Below are 17,359 nucleotides of genomic sequence, written 5' to 3'. Positions count from 1 at the left end.
TGAGCCGTGGCCGCTGAGCCTGCGCGTCCGGAGCTGTGCTCCGCAACGGGAGAGGCCACAACAGTGAGAGGCCCGTGTACCGCAAAAAAAAAAAAAAAAAAAAAATGCATGTTAACATAACTAAAGTATTTTTTAAATAACTTTAGTTTCAAAACATTGAGAAGAATGGCATTATTTTACTTTTTGTAACTCTCTTTAACATCTGACTTAATAAAAGACAGATGATTTCCTCTATATGCTTCTGCATTTAATTTGTTGTGATACATGTCATGTAGCCTCTGGAAAACTGTCCTGTACACAGGTAGAAGATTAAGAGGGAAAGGAAAACAATGTCTTAAAATTATGAAAAATGGTGTAAGCTCACAGACCCAAAAGGGACTCAGGGAATCCAGAGGTTCCCAGACCATACCTTGAGAACTAGTGCCTAAAACAGACACAGCCATGCCAGAAGCCATCCAACTCCTACAGCTGTCAGTTATGTGAGTCCACAAATGCTTGTTTTTTTGTTTAGCTTAAACCAGCTGGAATTGGGTTTCTGCTACTTGCAACTAAAAGAGTTTTGAGCAATATACTATATAACCCTTCATAGTTCTTCCTTGTTCAGGAGAAAGTTTAGGAAAACCTAGTGCAGTCTCACAGAGGAAACGAAACTTCATGTCTTGTTTTCTCTCTCTACTGCTATCCGCCTTCTTTATACCTCTAACTTAGAATTCTTCCCGTTTTATTAATCAAAATTTTACCTTTGGGTACTTATGAAATTCTCACGATGATAAATGTCACTTCCAGTCATTCAAGTTCCAGTTAGCAACCCTCCTAATGAAATGGCAACTGTATGCACATAAATGTCACACAGAATTCAGAATCCCTTTAAGCCAACTGATTGTTCTATTTCTGAGAATCTATGTGAGAAAATTAAATATACACTATTAAGAAAAGAATCATTCTTAAAAATTAATGTTCATCTCTTAAAACCAGATGAATACTGGAGAACAGCTAGTTAATATTAGATCTGAGAATGGTTTTTACTATACATTAATAATTACTTTTCAGAAAGGACAGCTCCAAAAGGGAAGTCAGCAGAAAAAGAAATCCTCTCCAGAGGGATAGCTCACATAAATATCAACGTCTTTTAAGAATTAACAATTTTACTCTCAAATTTTACTTCCCACAACTACTTGCACCAAATTAACTGTAATAAATAGATAAATAAACCTAAGTGTAATCAGGTAAAGAGAATGGGATTTGCTGAACGACAAGGTTAATATCTTGCCCTTACCCCCTAAACAATGTACTAAGCCAAGGAGAGATGCATTTATTGAAAAAAAGCTGTGCATGTTAAACTGAGGTATGATTACCCCTAAAGTTCTGTGTGAGGAAGCACACAGATGACACCAGATAAACACTGTGCATATTCCTTATGTGTCAATTTCACTTGAAGGTTTTAGGGGAGAAAAAAGTATATTAAAACAAACACCAATCTATTGGAGGCATATACATACATACATATGTGTGTATATATGTATATATATAATACATACATATACTTGCAACAGCAAAGAATATCTCTAGAATACACACACACACAAATGGTAATACTGGTTGCTTATGAAGAGGAATTTCAGGTTTTCAGCTACTTCAGGCAATGTCCCAGAGATCCATGTTCACTCTCCTTTGCGGCCAAAAAAGTTTGAGGTACACTGCCACAGGGGCACTCCTAAATAAATTTAGAATTGTCTAAATAGACTGCATAGACTGTCTATGCAACAACAGATGGCACAATAATAAAAAAGAAAATTAAATGAAATAATTGATTCACTGAATGTTAGTGTACTAGAGTGTAAGCTTATTAAAGAGCCCTTGTTCCCTCCTCCTCTGGTAAGTCCACAGGACTTAACACAGAAACTGCGGTACCCTTTATGGATGAGATCTTCGACAAAAACTTGCAGACTGGGAGGGGCTCAACCTCGCTTCTTACAACTCCATTTTTGTGTTTCTAAGATGTAGTACCCAAAACTGAAGACAGTCATTTAAGTCGCAAAACAATTTCAAAAACAAAAACACGCTGAGAATAAAAACACAACGAAACATGGCTTCAAATCCTTTGTTCGACTTTTGAATCGCTTTTGGAAGAAGGGGGTGGCTAGAAAAGAAAAAGGTTATTAAGCGGGCCGGCTCAGAAGACCAAGCAAGACACGTTGTTTGCAGCACTTAGACGAGGAATGAAGTGTCAAATAACATGCCCCGCCTTTCCTTCTTTGCTGCTTTTACCTGCCAGGAGGTACAGAGGGGAGAAAGAGCCAAAGTCGAGAATCAAAGGAAGAGAGGAAAGTAGGACCAAGGCGCTGAGAAGCTGGAAATGAAACTGGAACATTGGTGGAATTACGAGGAAGGCGTGGCAGGAGAGCGGTAAGCCAACCGGGAAGAGCCGCAGGCCGATGAGACCCAAGTAGGGTGCTCGCGGGAGAAGGACGAAAATGAAAAGGGGTGACGGGGTGAAGAGCGGCCGAGGCTTTGATGACAGCTCGGAGTGGGTCTTCGACTCGCAGGGACCCGCGAGACCCGGGAACCTTCCATTGTGCGCGCCCCTCCACCCCACTCCACTCCACTCCACTCCCCACTCCCCTCACCTCCTCCCCTCCCCCCCCGCCCGAGCCCGAGCCCGAGCCGGAGCCCGAGCCCTCGCAGCTCCGGGCCGCAGCACCCGTTGTCGCCTGTTCCCCCACTTTGCCCGAGGTAGGAGACAATATGCTCAGCCCTCCTCCGACCCTTTCTCACCGGATGAAGATCGCCGTCGCCCGGCCTTCCCCTTGTCCATCTTCTCCTCCTCCTGCTGGAATCGCAGTCGCTGTCACCTCAAGACCCCTCAGGCTGGGGAAGGTAGGGGGAGGGGGGGGGAAAAGCCAGGAAAATGTGAACCGCGCTTGCGCAAGAGCGGTCGCCGGCCCTCAGACCGGAAATTAGCCACCCCTCCCACCTCCACCCGGAAATCACTTCCTGGGAGTAGTTTTCTCTGTGGGCTACCGCAGCAAGTGCTTATTAAGTGACGGTTTTTTCGTCATCTCTACCCCTGTTGGAAACTGAGACTGGGTGCTAGGTTTTAGCCCGAGATCGTCAAGGCTTTGTTGACTTTGAAGATTAAGTTGACTAAAAACGAAACCGGGGAAACTTTAGGAATTCCTCCACTTCACTGAATTCCGCGAGGAGACCCCGGAAATATGAGAACAAAACATTAGTCCTTTTGTGCTACTACTTTCCTCATGGACTCTCCCATATATTTGTCCTCAAGGCGCTTCCTTAGACTCAGAAAAAAAGATTTTAAGACAACAAAAATCAATAGCCTAGCTGCTGGTTTAGCAGTTGGAGTTGAAATCAATTAGGTCAGCTGAGGAGAAAATGTCAGTAATAGAAAGGATCTCTTCAAAATTCAAACTCACCATTTCTTTTTTTTTTTAAGATTTTTTTTTTGATGTGGACCATTTTTAAAGTCTTTATTGATTTTGTTACAGTATTGCTTCTGTTTTACGTTTTGGTTTTTTGGCCCGGAGGCATGTGGGATCTTAGTGCCCCGACCAGGGATCAAACCCACACCCCCTGCATTGGAAGGCGGAGTCTCCACCACTGGACCACCAGGGAAGTCCCAAACTCACCATTTCTACAGGCCAGGAAAAAAGATAAGCTGCATCTCAATTTTTTAAAACATAAAATGCTGAGATGCTAGAAAGTGGGTGGGTGTAAACTAATTTGTGCCGCTAATTTTTATTACAGTACTTAAAGGAATAACCCTGACCTCGAGCTCAACGACTAGTACTTGTAGACTGATTTTTTTTTTTTGTCCTTCCATAGGACCCATCAGTTTAGAAAATTGTCTTACTTTATTAGCCATAATGTACATATTTGAATACCTTTTCTTTACTGTGTAAGCTTTAATCACAATAAGTTTAACAAAATTCAGCAGAGCGCTCCAGAGGCAAGATGATACTGGAATATTCCAACAGTTTAACATCCGCTCCTCCTCCCCCATTTTACCAAGGCCGGTAAAGGGACTCGTCCAACTCATTACCAGAGCCCAGGTTCGTGCTTCTTGAGCCTTGCTTCGTAATTACAGTGTGGTCTGTGCGGAGCTAGAAGTAAGCCTCCAGGTGATGATGCCTATTGGGCCGGGGGGGAGTGTCTCACAGGGCAGGAATGGCTGAAAAGCAGGAATACTTCAGGGCTTGATGAGAATGAAATTCACTACAAGGATTTCATTTAGAGGCTCTAGTTTATTTCTGTTTAACAAAAACACTGCCTACTGAAAAATATCTGAATTTTAAGTTTACTCATAAATCAACTCTTTTAATTGAATGATTTAACTCAAGAATCATACTGGCTCAATTCATCAGCCAATATTATAGGAAACTAACTGCAAAAGATGGAAATAGAGCTAAGAGATGGAAACATAAAAAAGGAAATTGTAAGTAGGCCTAATCCATTTCAGTCCAAACTGACAGCATCCTTAAAAGAAGTTTTAAAGTTTAGCAGTAAGAAGTGAACCTGTGAGAAATGAAATTATAAGAAATATCATTCAGCTTGCAAATATGTTATTCAAACTTGTTATTGAACCAAATACAGCATTTCTGCTAATAAAGACTTAGTGGGTCAGTTTGTTTCTTTGAATTGGAGCTGGTTTTGAATAACATATTTGAAGATAAATGGCCTTTAAGCTCAAGAATTTTAAATTTGCTTTTTATTTTCAAATTTGCTTTTTAAACCAGTATTTTTATTGTTTTAGTTTTTACAATCTCTACTACATAGTTGACTGTATTGCAAACAACTATAGGACTAAAAAGTTCAGTTTTTTACTTTTGAGGGAGTCATTTAACAACCTTACTTTTCCTTTTATGAAAGACTAATTACACAATCTTTTCTTTTATAGTGTTTTATGATGTTCAGGAGAAAGCTTCCTTATTTTAACATAAGGAAGAAAGACCAAAAAAAGTGAATGATTCTCTTCTCTTAGTATGTTTGTAAATAAGGTCATTTCTTTTATGTATGTTTAGCTCACACTGTATAGAGCCTTTTAAATTAAGATTATTTGAGATTAGAAATTCATCAGCCCAGTATTTTATAGGAGGAGAGGATGGACTGGTTTGATCTTAATGAGTATGGTTCTTTATTGAGTGTTAAAAGTGCATATAAAGTGTTTAAGTTAGGTATTCATTATATTTTTGTTTTGACTAACTATACTAACTATTAAAAGCAGTGAGTATGGTTTTTTAATAGTTTCAAGACATAGTGGCAGTGTGAAATTGATCAACCCTTTATTTTACCCCTTAATTAACAATTTCTTTGAGGAGAGCTTAACGAAATCTAAAAAAAGACCCTTCTCTTCACAGGTGAATTAACTTTAAGTACAATCTGAGTATAAACAGGTTTGGTTGGGCACTGGGTACATCTTGACTTCCTAAACTGTTTTAGAAATTAAAATCTGGAATTCCTTACCATGGGCTCCCGGAAAGCCTAGATTTTGCAAAGATATTTGGAGCACTGTGTCATGTTGCTCTTAGCCTCATTTTTGTTAGTAGTTGAATCTTATCCTTAAAATATTGAGATTCTTATGTGAAGAATTTTTCTTCTAGATATAAAGGAAGTAACACATGATTCATGAAAAATGACTATAGGTTTTTTTGTTTCAAGGATATCTTCCTTTTTAAGACAACGAGCAATTTTAACTGCCCTACAGTGTAATAGCCTATTCCTAGAAGTTATGAAAACCTGCAGTAACTTGAGGTATTTAAGCAGGAGATGGGTAATCTCTTGTCCAGGAGGCTATAGGACAAACCTTTAATAACCTAAGTTCCTTAAACTGTCATTTGGCTCTGGAGCTCAGCCCCAGGTATCCTGTACATACACCACTATCTTCTTTTCGGTTTTTATGTTAGATTAATATATTTTTTACAGAAAAAATTATATTTGTTTTAATTAACTTCATGGTATACCTCTCTAATACTTTTTTCTGATTTTTTTGGCTGCATAGTCTTTGATTTGCTCTTCATTTTTTTTAAATTGTAGTATAGTTGATTTACAATGTTGTTAATTTCAGGTGTACAGCAAAGTGATTCAGTTATACATACATATACATTTTTTTTAACTCACGCAAATTTATTTTGCTCTTAATGAGTAATGTACAGGGGCAACAGTGTTGAGCTAAGGACTGAAATTAGTGGGGTTGACTCTCTCGACCTCACAGGAGTGAGGGAGCTCCTGGAAGGCAGGTACTATATGTGTCCCCAGGATCTGGGACAGGGCCTGGTGTCTCAGACCCAGCTGAAGATTGAAAACACAGTATACACCTATTTTTTTTTTCAGATTCTTTTCCCTTATAGGTTATTACAATATATTGAGTATAATTCCCTGGGCTATACAGTAGGTCCTTGTTGGTTATGTTTTATATATAGTAGTATATATGTTAATCCCAAACTCCTAATTTATCCCTCCCCCCAACACTAACTTCTTTAGAGTGTTCTGTCTTAAAATGTGATATTTATTTAGCATTTCTATGCCTTAATACATTTGGTTGATTTTAATAGAAAAATTTCATTTTATGTTACTATTTAGTAAAATTGAAGCTTTAGGTAGTCTCGTCTTCTTTATCCTTTATCTTTTGGTACCCACTTACCTCTGAATAATCCCAATCAGGAAGCATAGGATCTAGGATTGGGCAAAGTCAGTAAATCCAAAATCAAGCTGTCAGAATTTCAGTTTCCCAGGAAGGCATATCAAGTTTAAAAAAAAAAAAAAAAGAACAAAACTCAACTACTAAACTATAGGTCCTAGGGCTGTGTACGTAGGAGATAAAACCATAAAGAAATAGAAAGCATTGATTTCTATAGTCTGGAGTGCTTGCTCTTGGAGGGAGGGAGAGGGCACTTGAAGGCACTTTAGGGGGGGCTCGCAAAGCTAACCTGGGCTAGTTACAAGGGTGTCTTTATAATAGTTCACTAAATTAGTTTTCTAAGAAACTTTCCTAGGAGATTCTGTTACATACTCAAATTTGGGCAACCCAAGATTTCTAACATCTGATTTTTTTCTTTCCATCACTAATATCCTATTTTCTGTCTTTGCCTCAGGTGGCTTAAATTAATCTTCTTTAGTCTTTCCTGGGGAGAGGTAGGCAGGGGGAAGAGATTTAGTTTGCTCTTCTTTGAAGCTTTTACATATAAAATTTCATAAGCTCTATTATTTTCTACAATTTACTAAATGGAATTGTATACAGGCATAATTATTTTTCTGAAAAAAACCCTCATAATTGCATTTATGTGTTGGGAAAATATAGTGCTGCTTTTTACCAAAACAGTCTTTTTTTTTTTTTTTTTTTTTTTTTTTGCGGTACGCGGGCCTCTCGCTGTTGTGGCCTCTCCCGTTGCGGAGCACAGGCTCGGGACGCGCAGGCTCAGTGGCCATGGCTCACGGGCCCAGCCGCTCCGCGGTATGTGGGATCTTCCCGGAAGATCGGGGTACTAACCCGTGTGCCCTGCATCGGCAGGCGGACTCTCAACCACTGCGCCACCAGGGAAGCCCCCAAAACAGTAATTCTTAAAAGATGTTTTCCAGGGGGTTTTTGTTTTGGTTTAGTTTGGTTTTCTAAATATATCTAAATATAAGTATCTTTAGATATTTTTTCATTTTCTTAGTGAAGTATCACTCATTTGTGTTTCTTAATGTCATAGGATATACAACAGGACCTCTTTCTTAAATACACCAAAGGACTGTAATTACTGTAATAGGGTATATTACTGTGTAACCTGGGGTTAGACCCTAACTTCTCAGGTTGTAAAATTATATTTTCATAAAAGCTTACTGATCACTTGTAAAGAATGTAAAATATTGTTAAATATAACCACTTTATGATCCTAGAGAAGGAGTTTGTTAAAACCAAAGTAAGCTAATTAAAATTACTTGCATCTGTGATTCTGTTGCCCCACCCACCCTCTTCTTGTCAAATTCATAGAGACAGAAAGTAGAAAGATTTGCCAGGGGCTGCTGCTCAGGGGAAATGAAAAATTATAGCTTACTGGGTACAGAGTTACAGTTTTTCAAGATGAAAAATGTTCGATGGATGGATGGTATTAATGGTTGCACACAATGTGGGTGTACTCAGTGCCACTGAACTGCCCACGTAAAAATGGTTAAAACTGTAAATTTTTTAATGTATTTTACCACTATTAGTTAAATAATTTAAAATAATTATGTTTTGCTCTAGGCATGGCTATAACATCAGTGTCACCACCTAATCCAGGTTACTAAAAGGACCTAACTTGAAATTCTCATTAATGATTATATACTCCTTTCCCTTCTTAAAATTTCATTCAACATAAAATAAGTAGATTATTCGATATAGAAAACTAAGTGACTAACAAATCCTCTCACCAAATTTTTGGTGAATGAATGAAAAATACTGTGCATTTTTAAAATCACTGGTAAAAAATGAATCTTCTCTCAGGTTTGTAGAGCTACCTGAGTTATTTTGGGCATGTCAGTTTACCTTTGAAAGCCTCACTTCTCTATAAACATATTAGCTAAGAATATCAATACAGCTCTGACAATCTTATTCTATTATTTATTTATTTATTTATGGCTGAGTTGGGTCTTTATTGCTGCACGCGGGCTTTCTCTAGTTGCAGTGAGCGGGGGCTACTCTTCGTTGTAGGTGCGTGGGCTTCTCACTGCGGTGGCTTCTCTTGTTGCAGAGCACGGGCTCTAGGCACCCGAGCTTCAGGAGCTGTGGCTTGCGGGCTCTTTAGCACAGGCTGAGTAGTTGTGGCGCACGGGCTTAGTTGCTCCGTGGCATATGGGATTTTCCCAGACCAGGGCTCGAACCTGTGTCCCCTGCATTGGCAGGCGGATTCTTAACCACTGCGCCACCAGGGAAGTCCGACAGTCTTATTCTTAAAGCTAAGTTATCTTATTCCAACCCACTCTTTAGAAAACTAAGAATATAAAACAGTTTCTCTCCTTTATTTCAATGGACCATCTTGATTTGCAAAAGAGAAAATAAATATATATAGATGCATAGAATAGTATCTAAGAATAATTCATAAATCAACATTTATTAACTTTAGAATTATAGAAGGAGCCTCTATAATTTTTCAAAAGCTTTGTGTACATCTTTCTCCTGTGTATACAGCTAGAGGATTTTTCTCTTTACTTTCTTATGCCCTTAGCAAAAATCGTAAAATTCTAACAACAATGTTTAAGTGCCTACTATTCACCAGGCACTATTCCAAGAACTACTGAACAAAACAAAACAAAGTCCTTGTCTCTGCTGTCATGGAACTTTTTTTTTTTTCCCCTTTGGCCGTGCTGCACGGCATGTGGGATCTTAGCTTAGTTCCCAGACCAGGGATTGAACCCATGCCCCCTGAAGTGGAAGCACAGATTCTTAACCACTGGTTTACCAGGGAAGTCCCAAACTTATATTCTAATGGGAGGGAACAGACAGTAAGCAAGTATACGTCAGTTGGTAATAAGTGCAAAAAAAGAAAGAAAAGAAAAGGAAGAAGACTGAGTGAACTGATGAGGATGATTATAATTTTTGTGACTTTCTGTTTGAATAAAAAAAAAGAAAAGGAAGGAGGAGGAAGGGAGGGAAAAATGAAGCATCATAGATAGACAGGGAGTAAGGAAGGATTAGAGGGGATTGCCCTTTCAGATAGAATGCTCAGAGAAAGTTTCTCTGATCAGATAACAGATGGGCAGAAACTTGAAGGAAATAAAGCCCTATAGATATCTAGGGGAAGAGTGTCCCAATCTGTGGGCATAGCAAGGGGGATGCCCTTAAATAGGAGCTTGCTTTACAAGTTGGCGGCAGAGGCCAGGTGTGGCTAGAGTGAAGTAAGCAAGAGAGTGGTGGGAAATGACACCTGAGAAAGAGCTAAGAGCCAGATGATGTAACTAGATGAGTAAGCAAGTGAGAGAAATGGAAGGAAATGACCTTGGAGAGCTAAGGGTCATGGGGGACCTTGTAGGCCATGGTAAGAATTTAGGCTTTTATTCTGAGTAAGAGGGGAGACAATGGAGCAATTTGAACAGGGGTGTGATATCCAATTTCCATGTTTTGAAAAGATCGTTCTAGCTGCTATGTGTTAAACAGACTACCAGGAGATAAGAGTGTATGCAAAGAGATTAGATAGGAGGCTTAATAATGAAGGTTAGTGTTGATAGTGACTTGCACTAGGGCTAGGGCAGTAGAGGTGGAGAGGTAACAAGTGGTTATATTAGAGATATATTTCAAATAAGGGAGCCTACAGATTTGCTGATTGATCAGATGTGGAGTGTGAAAGAGAGAAAGGAAGGCTGCAGCACAAGCGACTGAAAGAATGGAGTTATTTATAAGATGGGAAAGACTAGAGGGAGAGTAGATTGAAGGGAGTGCTTTGGACGTGTTAAGTTTGAAATGGCTATTTGACATCCAAGTAAATATATCAGGTAGACAGCTAGATATGAGAGTTACAAGTTTGAGTACATTAACCAAGCAAAATATGCTACAATAAATTCTAAAGAATTGTCTACCTTTTCATTCTACAGGATACTCTGCACCTTACTCCTGTTCACCCCACCTATACCTGTCCTTTATATATGTGTGCCATTTGGGTTTTCCAGTTTGCAAACTCCCATTCTTTTCCCCTGAGAATTGTTTCTCAAACAACTAGGTACACAAGCACTTAAAGGTGAAAAAGAGTAACAATGCCGTATACTATGTGCTATTAGAAAATACTCATTTTATTTTACTCTCTGATTGAAAGAAAAGTTAGCTAACAAGGTTCTTTAGTTCGTTGGTTTAGTTTAGTTTAGTTGGTTTAGGTTTAGTTCATTGAGTTTTAAATATTCAGTATCTTTCTCTTTATTTCAGTAGAGGAAAAGGCAGTTTCCAGCACAGCACCTGAATAAACAAAGTATTTTTAGATCTAAGAGATTGCTGCTTTTCTGGGCAAACCTCCTCCTCCATGCCAAAGTATAAAATAGACCCTCCTTTTTGGAGAACAATTTGGCAATATCTGGTAAAATGGAAGATGCTGATATGACCTAGAAATTCCACTTCTAGGTATATTGCCTTAAGAAACTCTTGATATGTGCACAAAAATATAGCTATTAGAATGTTTGTTATAGCTTTGTTTATAATAGTGGAAAATTGGAGCAACCTAAATATTCTTCAACAGGAAAATGGTTAAACAAACCATGGCATATTCAAGCAATGGAACACTATAAACTGATAAAATGAATGACCTAGGCCTATGTTTATTAATGTGGATAAAAATCACAGTGTTGTGTGAATAAGGAAGGCTGGACAAGACATATGTTTTTTTATTTCACACTTCTCAAAAAGGAAGATCATCCTATCTTTACAGAAACTTCCATGTGTGAGACATTCCTTTAATGGTTTTTACCTATATTAGTTAATTTAATTCTCACAGCAGCCTTGTGAAATAAATGATGTTATCCTATTTTGCATTTATGCATTCAAAAAATATTTATATAATATTTGTCAGACACTGTTCCAAGTACTGCAGATACAGCAGTTAATTAAACAAAGTTCCTATTCTCATAGAGCTTTTATTCTAGTGAGGGGAGACAGATAATTTTTAAATATACAAACAATTATATATCAGGTGGTAATGTAGGCTATGAAGAAAAATAAAGCAGAGTAGCAGGATAGAGGGTAATAAGGATTGCTATTTTAGATAACATAAACTAAGACTCACAAGTTGAAGAAACTGAAACTCATAGAGGTTAAGAAACCTGTTGAAAGTCACTCAACGTAAAATTTTGAGCTAGGATTTAAACCTAAATCAATCTAATTCCAGAGGCTCCTATCTGTCATTTACACTCTGGGAAAATATATTCATTACATAATAGCACCTGAGATCAGCAACACTGTAAGGAAAAAAGTTTTTAAAGAATAGAGAGCAGGGGCTTCCCTGGTGGCGCAGTGGTTGGGAGTCCGCCTGCCGATGCAGGGGACGCGGGTTCGTGCCCCGGTCCGGGAAGATCCCACATGCCGCGGAGCGGCTGGCCCCGTGAGCCATGGCCGCTGGGCCTGCACGTCCGGAGCCTGTGCTCCGCAACGGGAGAGGCCACAACAGTGAGAGGCCCGTGTACCGCAAAAAAAAAAAAAAGAATAGAGAGCAGGGTAGATAGGTTGGATGCTTTGAACAACCAAACACCTTCATAAAGTATTAATTGGGAATCAGGGAATAAGATTCAGAAAGTGAGAAAAGAGTTAAGAAATCAAAGCAAGCAAGCACCATTTTTATTTTGCCTTAAGCCTTGATAGCAGCTTGAGTGGCACTGAAAATCATTTTGAGTGCTATTTATTGGAAGTAGGTTGTGGTTGCCAGTATGAGTGTTAAGAAATTAAGGAGTGAGAGTATTAATGAATTTGTTAAGAACATGAATTGGAGTCAGGTAGCCTCGGTACCCAATCATTTATTTAACAGGTGTTTGGCACAAGCCACTTAGCTTTTGTTGTTTTTTGTTTGTTTGTTTGTTTGCCTCAGAATAGAGTCTATTTGAGATTTTTTTCTTCCAGGACTTAACCTTTCAAAGTCTTGTCTTTTCCCTTTGGGCTATGTTGACAATAACTAAGTTCACTTCTCAGTCACTTTTTTTATTTTCAAATATCAGAATAACCATATCTTCTATTAGTAGATAAATTGATCATCATCTACACTGCCTGGTTCACATTTCACTTCTACTGCCATCCCCTGCCATTTATTTAATAGCAAAAATGTTTGAATGCTTACTGTGGAGATAAAGACCAACCAAATGAGAAAAGCAAAACCTATTCATTCTGAGCTCACTATAGCAAGGGAGTCAGCCACCATCACTTGCATTTTGGCAGTGACCCAAAGGCAGGCAGAGGAGTGGGAGAGCTTTGCAGTGGAAAAAAAAGGGAAGGCTGCTGGTATGTCCTGACCGGACACTGTTGGCATGAGGAAGCTGAATGCACGATAACTAGAAGGGAGGCATCCTATGTGACTGTTTAGGGGTGCATATTTGGCTTTCTCTGGTGGTTCCTAAGCTGGAAGCAGGGATAAAAATTAGGGAAGCTCTAAGTTATTAATCAAGTCTTGGCCATTTTGGACCCATTGTAACAGAAATTATTGTTTGGCTTCTCAGATTGTCACTAGAGGTAGCAGTCTGACTTCCTGAGATTCTGACTTATAAGACTGGCTTCCTGGGCTGTTTATTGGATCAACAGATAAGGGATTGGCTTCCTGGGCAAGTTGCTGCAGGGTGTGGGTCAGAGTTCTGTTTTTATATACGGTCTGGCCATTGTCCCTTAGTGTATTCAGTTTCTCACTACTTTGCATCGTTCACAATTATTTTGAGTTAAAATCTTTACCATAATGTTAATGTCTTCTTAAAGTGCTTAATTCAGTATGATTTCCCACAGGAAGACTTTAGCAAGATGAAATTTTTATTTTATTTTTTCTGGTACTGACATAATATTGCTTTTCACTTTCAGTGGTTACCAGTGACTCAGGAACTGAGCTTCCGAAAATTTATCGAACAATCTGATTTACTAGAGGAACTTAAATATGACTTCAATGAAAAAGCTGAATTGAGACACACTGAGACACATAGGCCTTTTGTCTTTAACTATTATAAAAATGTCCTGGAGAGGAATAGCAAGCGCTACCAGGCCCTTGGCCTTTTGCTTGACCAATACATTTATGAACTTTTGGAAAAAGTGTGCAAATTACAAAAAGTATATATCCCACCAGAGGCTGATAAGGAACCAAGAAGCTTCTTTTTCATGAGTGAGAGAGCATTAACAAATCATCATTCTGCTCTTCTTGTCCTTCTTCAAGACCGTGGGGTCTTTAGAGCTGGTCAGTGGAGTCAGCAGGCAGTAATACATCATGGTCTCCAACATGGAAGTCAGATACCATGTATTCAAATGGCATTGCAGGCACATTATGATGTAATTGTGCTAAACCCCAATGACAATTTTGTGGACCTACAGACAGAAAAAGAGTGGAAAGGCCTTTTAACACAAAATGTTGAGTCCTCTTCCAGAAAAATGGTTCAGACTGAGAGCTTTTTATCTCTCCAGCAGTCTCTCCAATGTATTCCAAAAAGATGCAGCAACACTCCTGAAGAACACATGGCTTATATTTGGGATTACTTCATTTCAAAGGCTGAAGGCAAGGATGTTGCCTTCATTGTACATGGTTATGGAGGCTTGGTTTTTATGGACTTGCTTGTTCGTAGAAAGTGGGAAGTAATGAGCAAAGTATATGCTGTTGCACTTATTGACTCTGAACATCACGTAGGACACCAGCTGGGGAGTGACATCCAGTTATTAGCATGGATAAAGCACCACTGCCGTGAATGGGTGACAAGTCCAAAGCCTTTGGATAAACCTGCAGCTACCGTTTTGAAAAAGGAGTTTCCCATGGTTTCTGCTGGTACAGAAAAACACAACTTAGCCCCTTCCTCTAGCCTTCAGTCAATTTTTAAATACTTTAGAAAAGCTTTGAAAGCCAAAGCAGCTATTAATTTCTCTCGAGTGCCCATAGTAACTAGAAGCTCCACAAAAAGAAAGCAAAGTGCTTAAGTTACTTTTTTGCCATCTAAGATTGTTTTGTCCCACTGAAACTTTGCTAATGTAGATGCTAGAAGAAAAAGAATACTTCCAACTCATAGGCAGTATGTTCTGGCTTGAAATTTGATTTGTTAACTTTTTTAAAAAGTGAGTATATTCTCTTCAGTAGCCTATTGATGAACCCGGAAGTCAGTCAGTACTATCATTAATATTTTACAGTATTAGTCAAATTAAGAGTAGTCTAGTTAGAGGCTCTTCTTTTGAAAAGATTTCTCAGTTTCATAGAATGACACCAAAACTGTAGTTGATAGAAATTAAAGACTAAGTCAATCTTTGACTTCTGCATTATTAATGCTATATTAAAAATATAAGTGAACATAAAAATTAAACATCATAAGCAACTCCATTCTTTGTATGTTTGTGAGTTTTTTGTTTAAGTTTGTTGATCTCGTGTGTGTGTTTACTCATACCTTCAGCTAATATTTGAGTGTCTCCTATGTACTAGTCAATACTAGCGTTGGGCACACTGGCAAACAAGGCCAACGTGGCCTTTAACCTTATTTGGAGTTCACAGTGAACAACAAATTGCAAGTGTGAAGAGTGTTAAGAAATAAAGGGTGTCATGGAACATCTAGCATGAGAGCTAATAATAGCCTTGGGGTTCAGGGAATACTCCCTGAGAAAATGATGCCTAGTTTGAAGAACAATAGTAGTTATCTGGAAAAATGAAATCATAGGCAAAGGAATCACATGTGCAAAAGTCCTGTGGCAGGAGAAAGAAGTCCGGTTCAGCAGGAACTAAAAGATTATGGGGGAGTAGTGTTAAAGAAAAAATTATTCATGACATGCATTAAAGACAGTAAGGAAGATTTATTCAAAAGGGATTGCTGCAATGGGGGTTTTGTAGTAGGGGAGAGAGATTGGGCTCAACTCCAAACACAACAAGGACAAGGGTGGGGCGGGGCGGTTACAGCCAAGTAGCAGGGTGAGGGTCAGTGAATGGAAAACTACTAAATAAAAACATTAGGGATAATAGATATTCTTGCTAGACTGACTCAACAGGATTCTTACTGAAGGCGGGCCAGGGGTGGTAAGATATTGACCGTGGAGGATGAGGAATTTTATCAGATATAACAGAGGACGTTCAGATACCAAAGGTGAGATTTTCACTAACTGACTCAGCAGAATTCCTACTAAAACTGGACTAAGCAGACCAAGGGCAGAGCCCAATGTCAGAGCCTAGTCAAGAGGAGGGCTCAGAGGAGCCAGACTCTGATTTGGTAAAGGAGAGAGGTTTTGTCAGTAGCTGCAAAGTTAAGTTAGATAAATAAACAGGCAGCTTACTCAAGGCTGCAATGTCCATGTTAAGAATTTTTACTTTAGGACTTCCCTGGTGGTGCAGTGGTTAAGAATCTGCCTGCCAATGCAGGGTACACGGCTTCAAGCCCTGGTCTGGGAAGATCCCACATGCCGTGGAGCAACTAAGCCCGTGCACCACAACTACTGAGCCTGCACTCTAGAGCCCACAAGCCACAACTACTTAGCCCACCTGCCACAACTACTGAAGCCCGTGTGCCTAGAGCCCGTGCTCTACAACAGGAGAAGCCACAGCAATAAGAAGCCCGCGCACCACAACGAAGAGTAGCCCCTGCTCACGGCAACTAGAGAAAGCCCGTGCAGCAACGAAGACCCAACACAGCCAAAAATAAATAAATTAAAAAAAAATTTTTTTTTTACTTTATTCTAATGACAATGGAAGCCATTGGATGGTTTTAGACAGGAGAATATTATCAGATTTACATTTTATAAAGAATATCCCGATTGCAGTTTAGAGAATAGATTAGAAGGAGAACAAGCTCGGAAGCCAGGAGACCAAAATAATTTTGGCAGTAGTTTGAGAAACGCTTAATACTTTTTTTCAATTGAAGTGTAGCTGATTTACAGCATTGTGTTACTATTAGGTATACAGTAAAGTGATTCAGTTTTTTTGAGGATTATATTCCATTATAGGTTATTACAAGATATTGAATATAATTCCCTGTGCTATACAATAAATCCTTGTTGCGTCTCTATTTATGTATAATATTGAGTTGGCCAAGAAGTTTGTTTGGGCTTTTCCATAACATCTTATAGATGTTACATTTGAAAAACTGACTCTGCCATATCTAATAGGACATACAAATTTTTCTGTACATAGCTCTTTCTAGTGTCTTCCTAGTGTTCTTATTCCTAGTTTTGGGGGTTTTGTTTTTTGTTTGGTTTTTGTCTGCTCCGTGCGGCATGCGGGATCTTAGTTCCCCAACCAGGGATCAAACCCGTGCCCCTTGCAGTGGAAGCGTGGATTCTCAACCACTGGACCACCAGGGAAGTTCCTCCTAGTGTTTTTTTAACTTAGTATACACTATAATTCCTGTTATGGACTGAATGTTTGTGTCCCCGCCAAAATTCATGGTGAAATCTTAATCCCCAATGTGATGGTATTAGGAGGTGGGGTGTTTGGGAGGTGATTAGGTCACGAGGGTAGAGCCCTCACGAATGGGATTAGTACTTTTATGAAAGAAACCCCAGAAAGTTCCCTTCTACAATGTGAGACACAGTGAGAACACAGCCATCTATGAAGCAGGAAGCAGGCCTTCACCAGATACTGAATCTTCTGGTGCCTTAATCATGGACTTCCCAGTGTCCAGAACTGTGAGAAATAAATATTTGTTGTCTAAGCCTCCCAGTCTATGGTACTCTGTTATAGCAGCCCAAACAGACTATGACAAT

The 17,359-nt window shown here is 39.1% G+C and overlaps 2 protein-coding genes across 12 annotated transcripts in view; one reads left to right on the top strand and one right to left on the bottom strand.

The window, feature by feature from the left end:
- SENP7 (SUMO specific peptidase 7) overlaps nucleotides 1-3,308 on the bottom strand; it is a 152,664-nt gene extending 149,356 nt beyond the window's left edge. For 9 of the 11 annotated variants that reach the window (XM_007105434.4, XM_007105431.4, XM_007105435.4 and 6 more), the window contains exon 1: nucleotides 2,776-3,308. Coding sequence is in view for 9 of the 11 variants with exons in the window: in XM_007105431.4 (XP_007105493.1) it covers nucleotides 2,776-2,815 (40 nt within the window). In the remaining 2 variants the exon portion in view is untranslated. The remainder of the gene's footprint in view (nucleotides 1-2,775) is intronic. The other 2 variants (XM_007105437.4, XM_028493872.2) reach the window with 2 other exon arrangements.
- Nucleotides 2,436-14,977, top strand: LOC102991914 (putative protein FAM172B). Its single transcript, XM_024120132.3, is given in 4 exon segments — nucleotides 2,436-2,597; nucleotides 2,600-2,639; nucleotides 2,642-2,733; nucleotides 13,508-14,977. Coding segments are annotated over 4 exon segments (1,389 nt in total). The 3' UTR covers nucleotides 14,603-14,977.
- The last annotated feature ends 2,382 nt before the right edge of the window (nucleotides 14,978-17,359 follow it).

This window comes from Physeter macrocephalus, chromosome 1, assembly GCF_002837175.3.
Source record: "Physeter macrocephalus isolate SW-GA chromosome 1, ASM283717v5, whole genome shotgun sequence".
Classification (NCBI taxonomy): domain Eukaryota; kingdom Metazoa; phylum Chordata; class Mammalia; order Artiodactyla; family Physeteridae; genus Physeter; species Physeter macrocephalus.
Note: the sequence above shows the minus strand (reverse complement) of the source record. Positions and strands in the feature narration are given on the sequence as shown.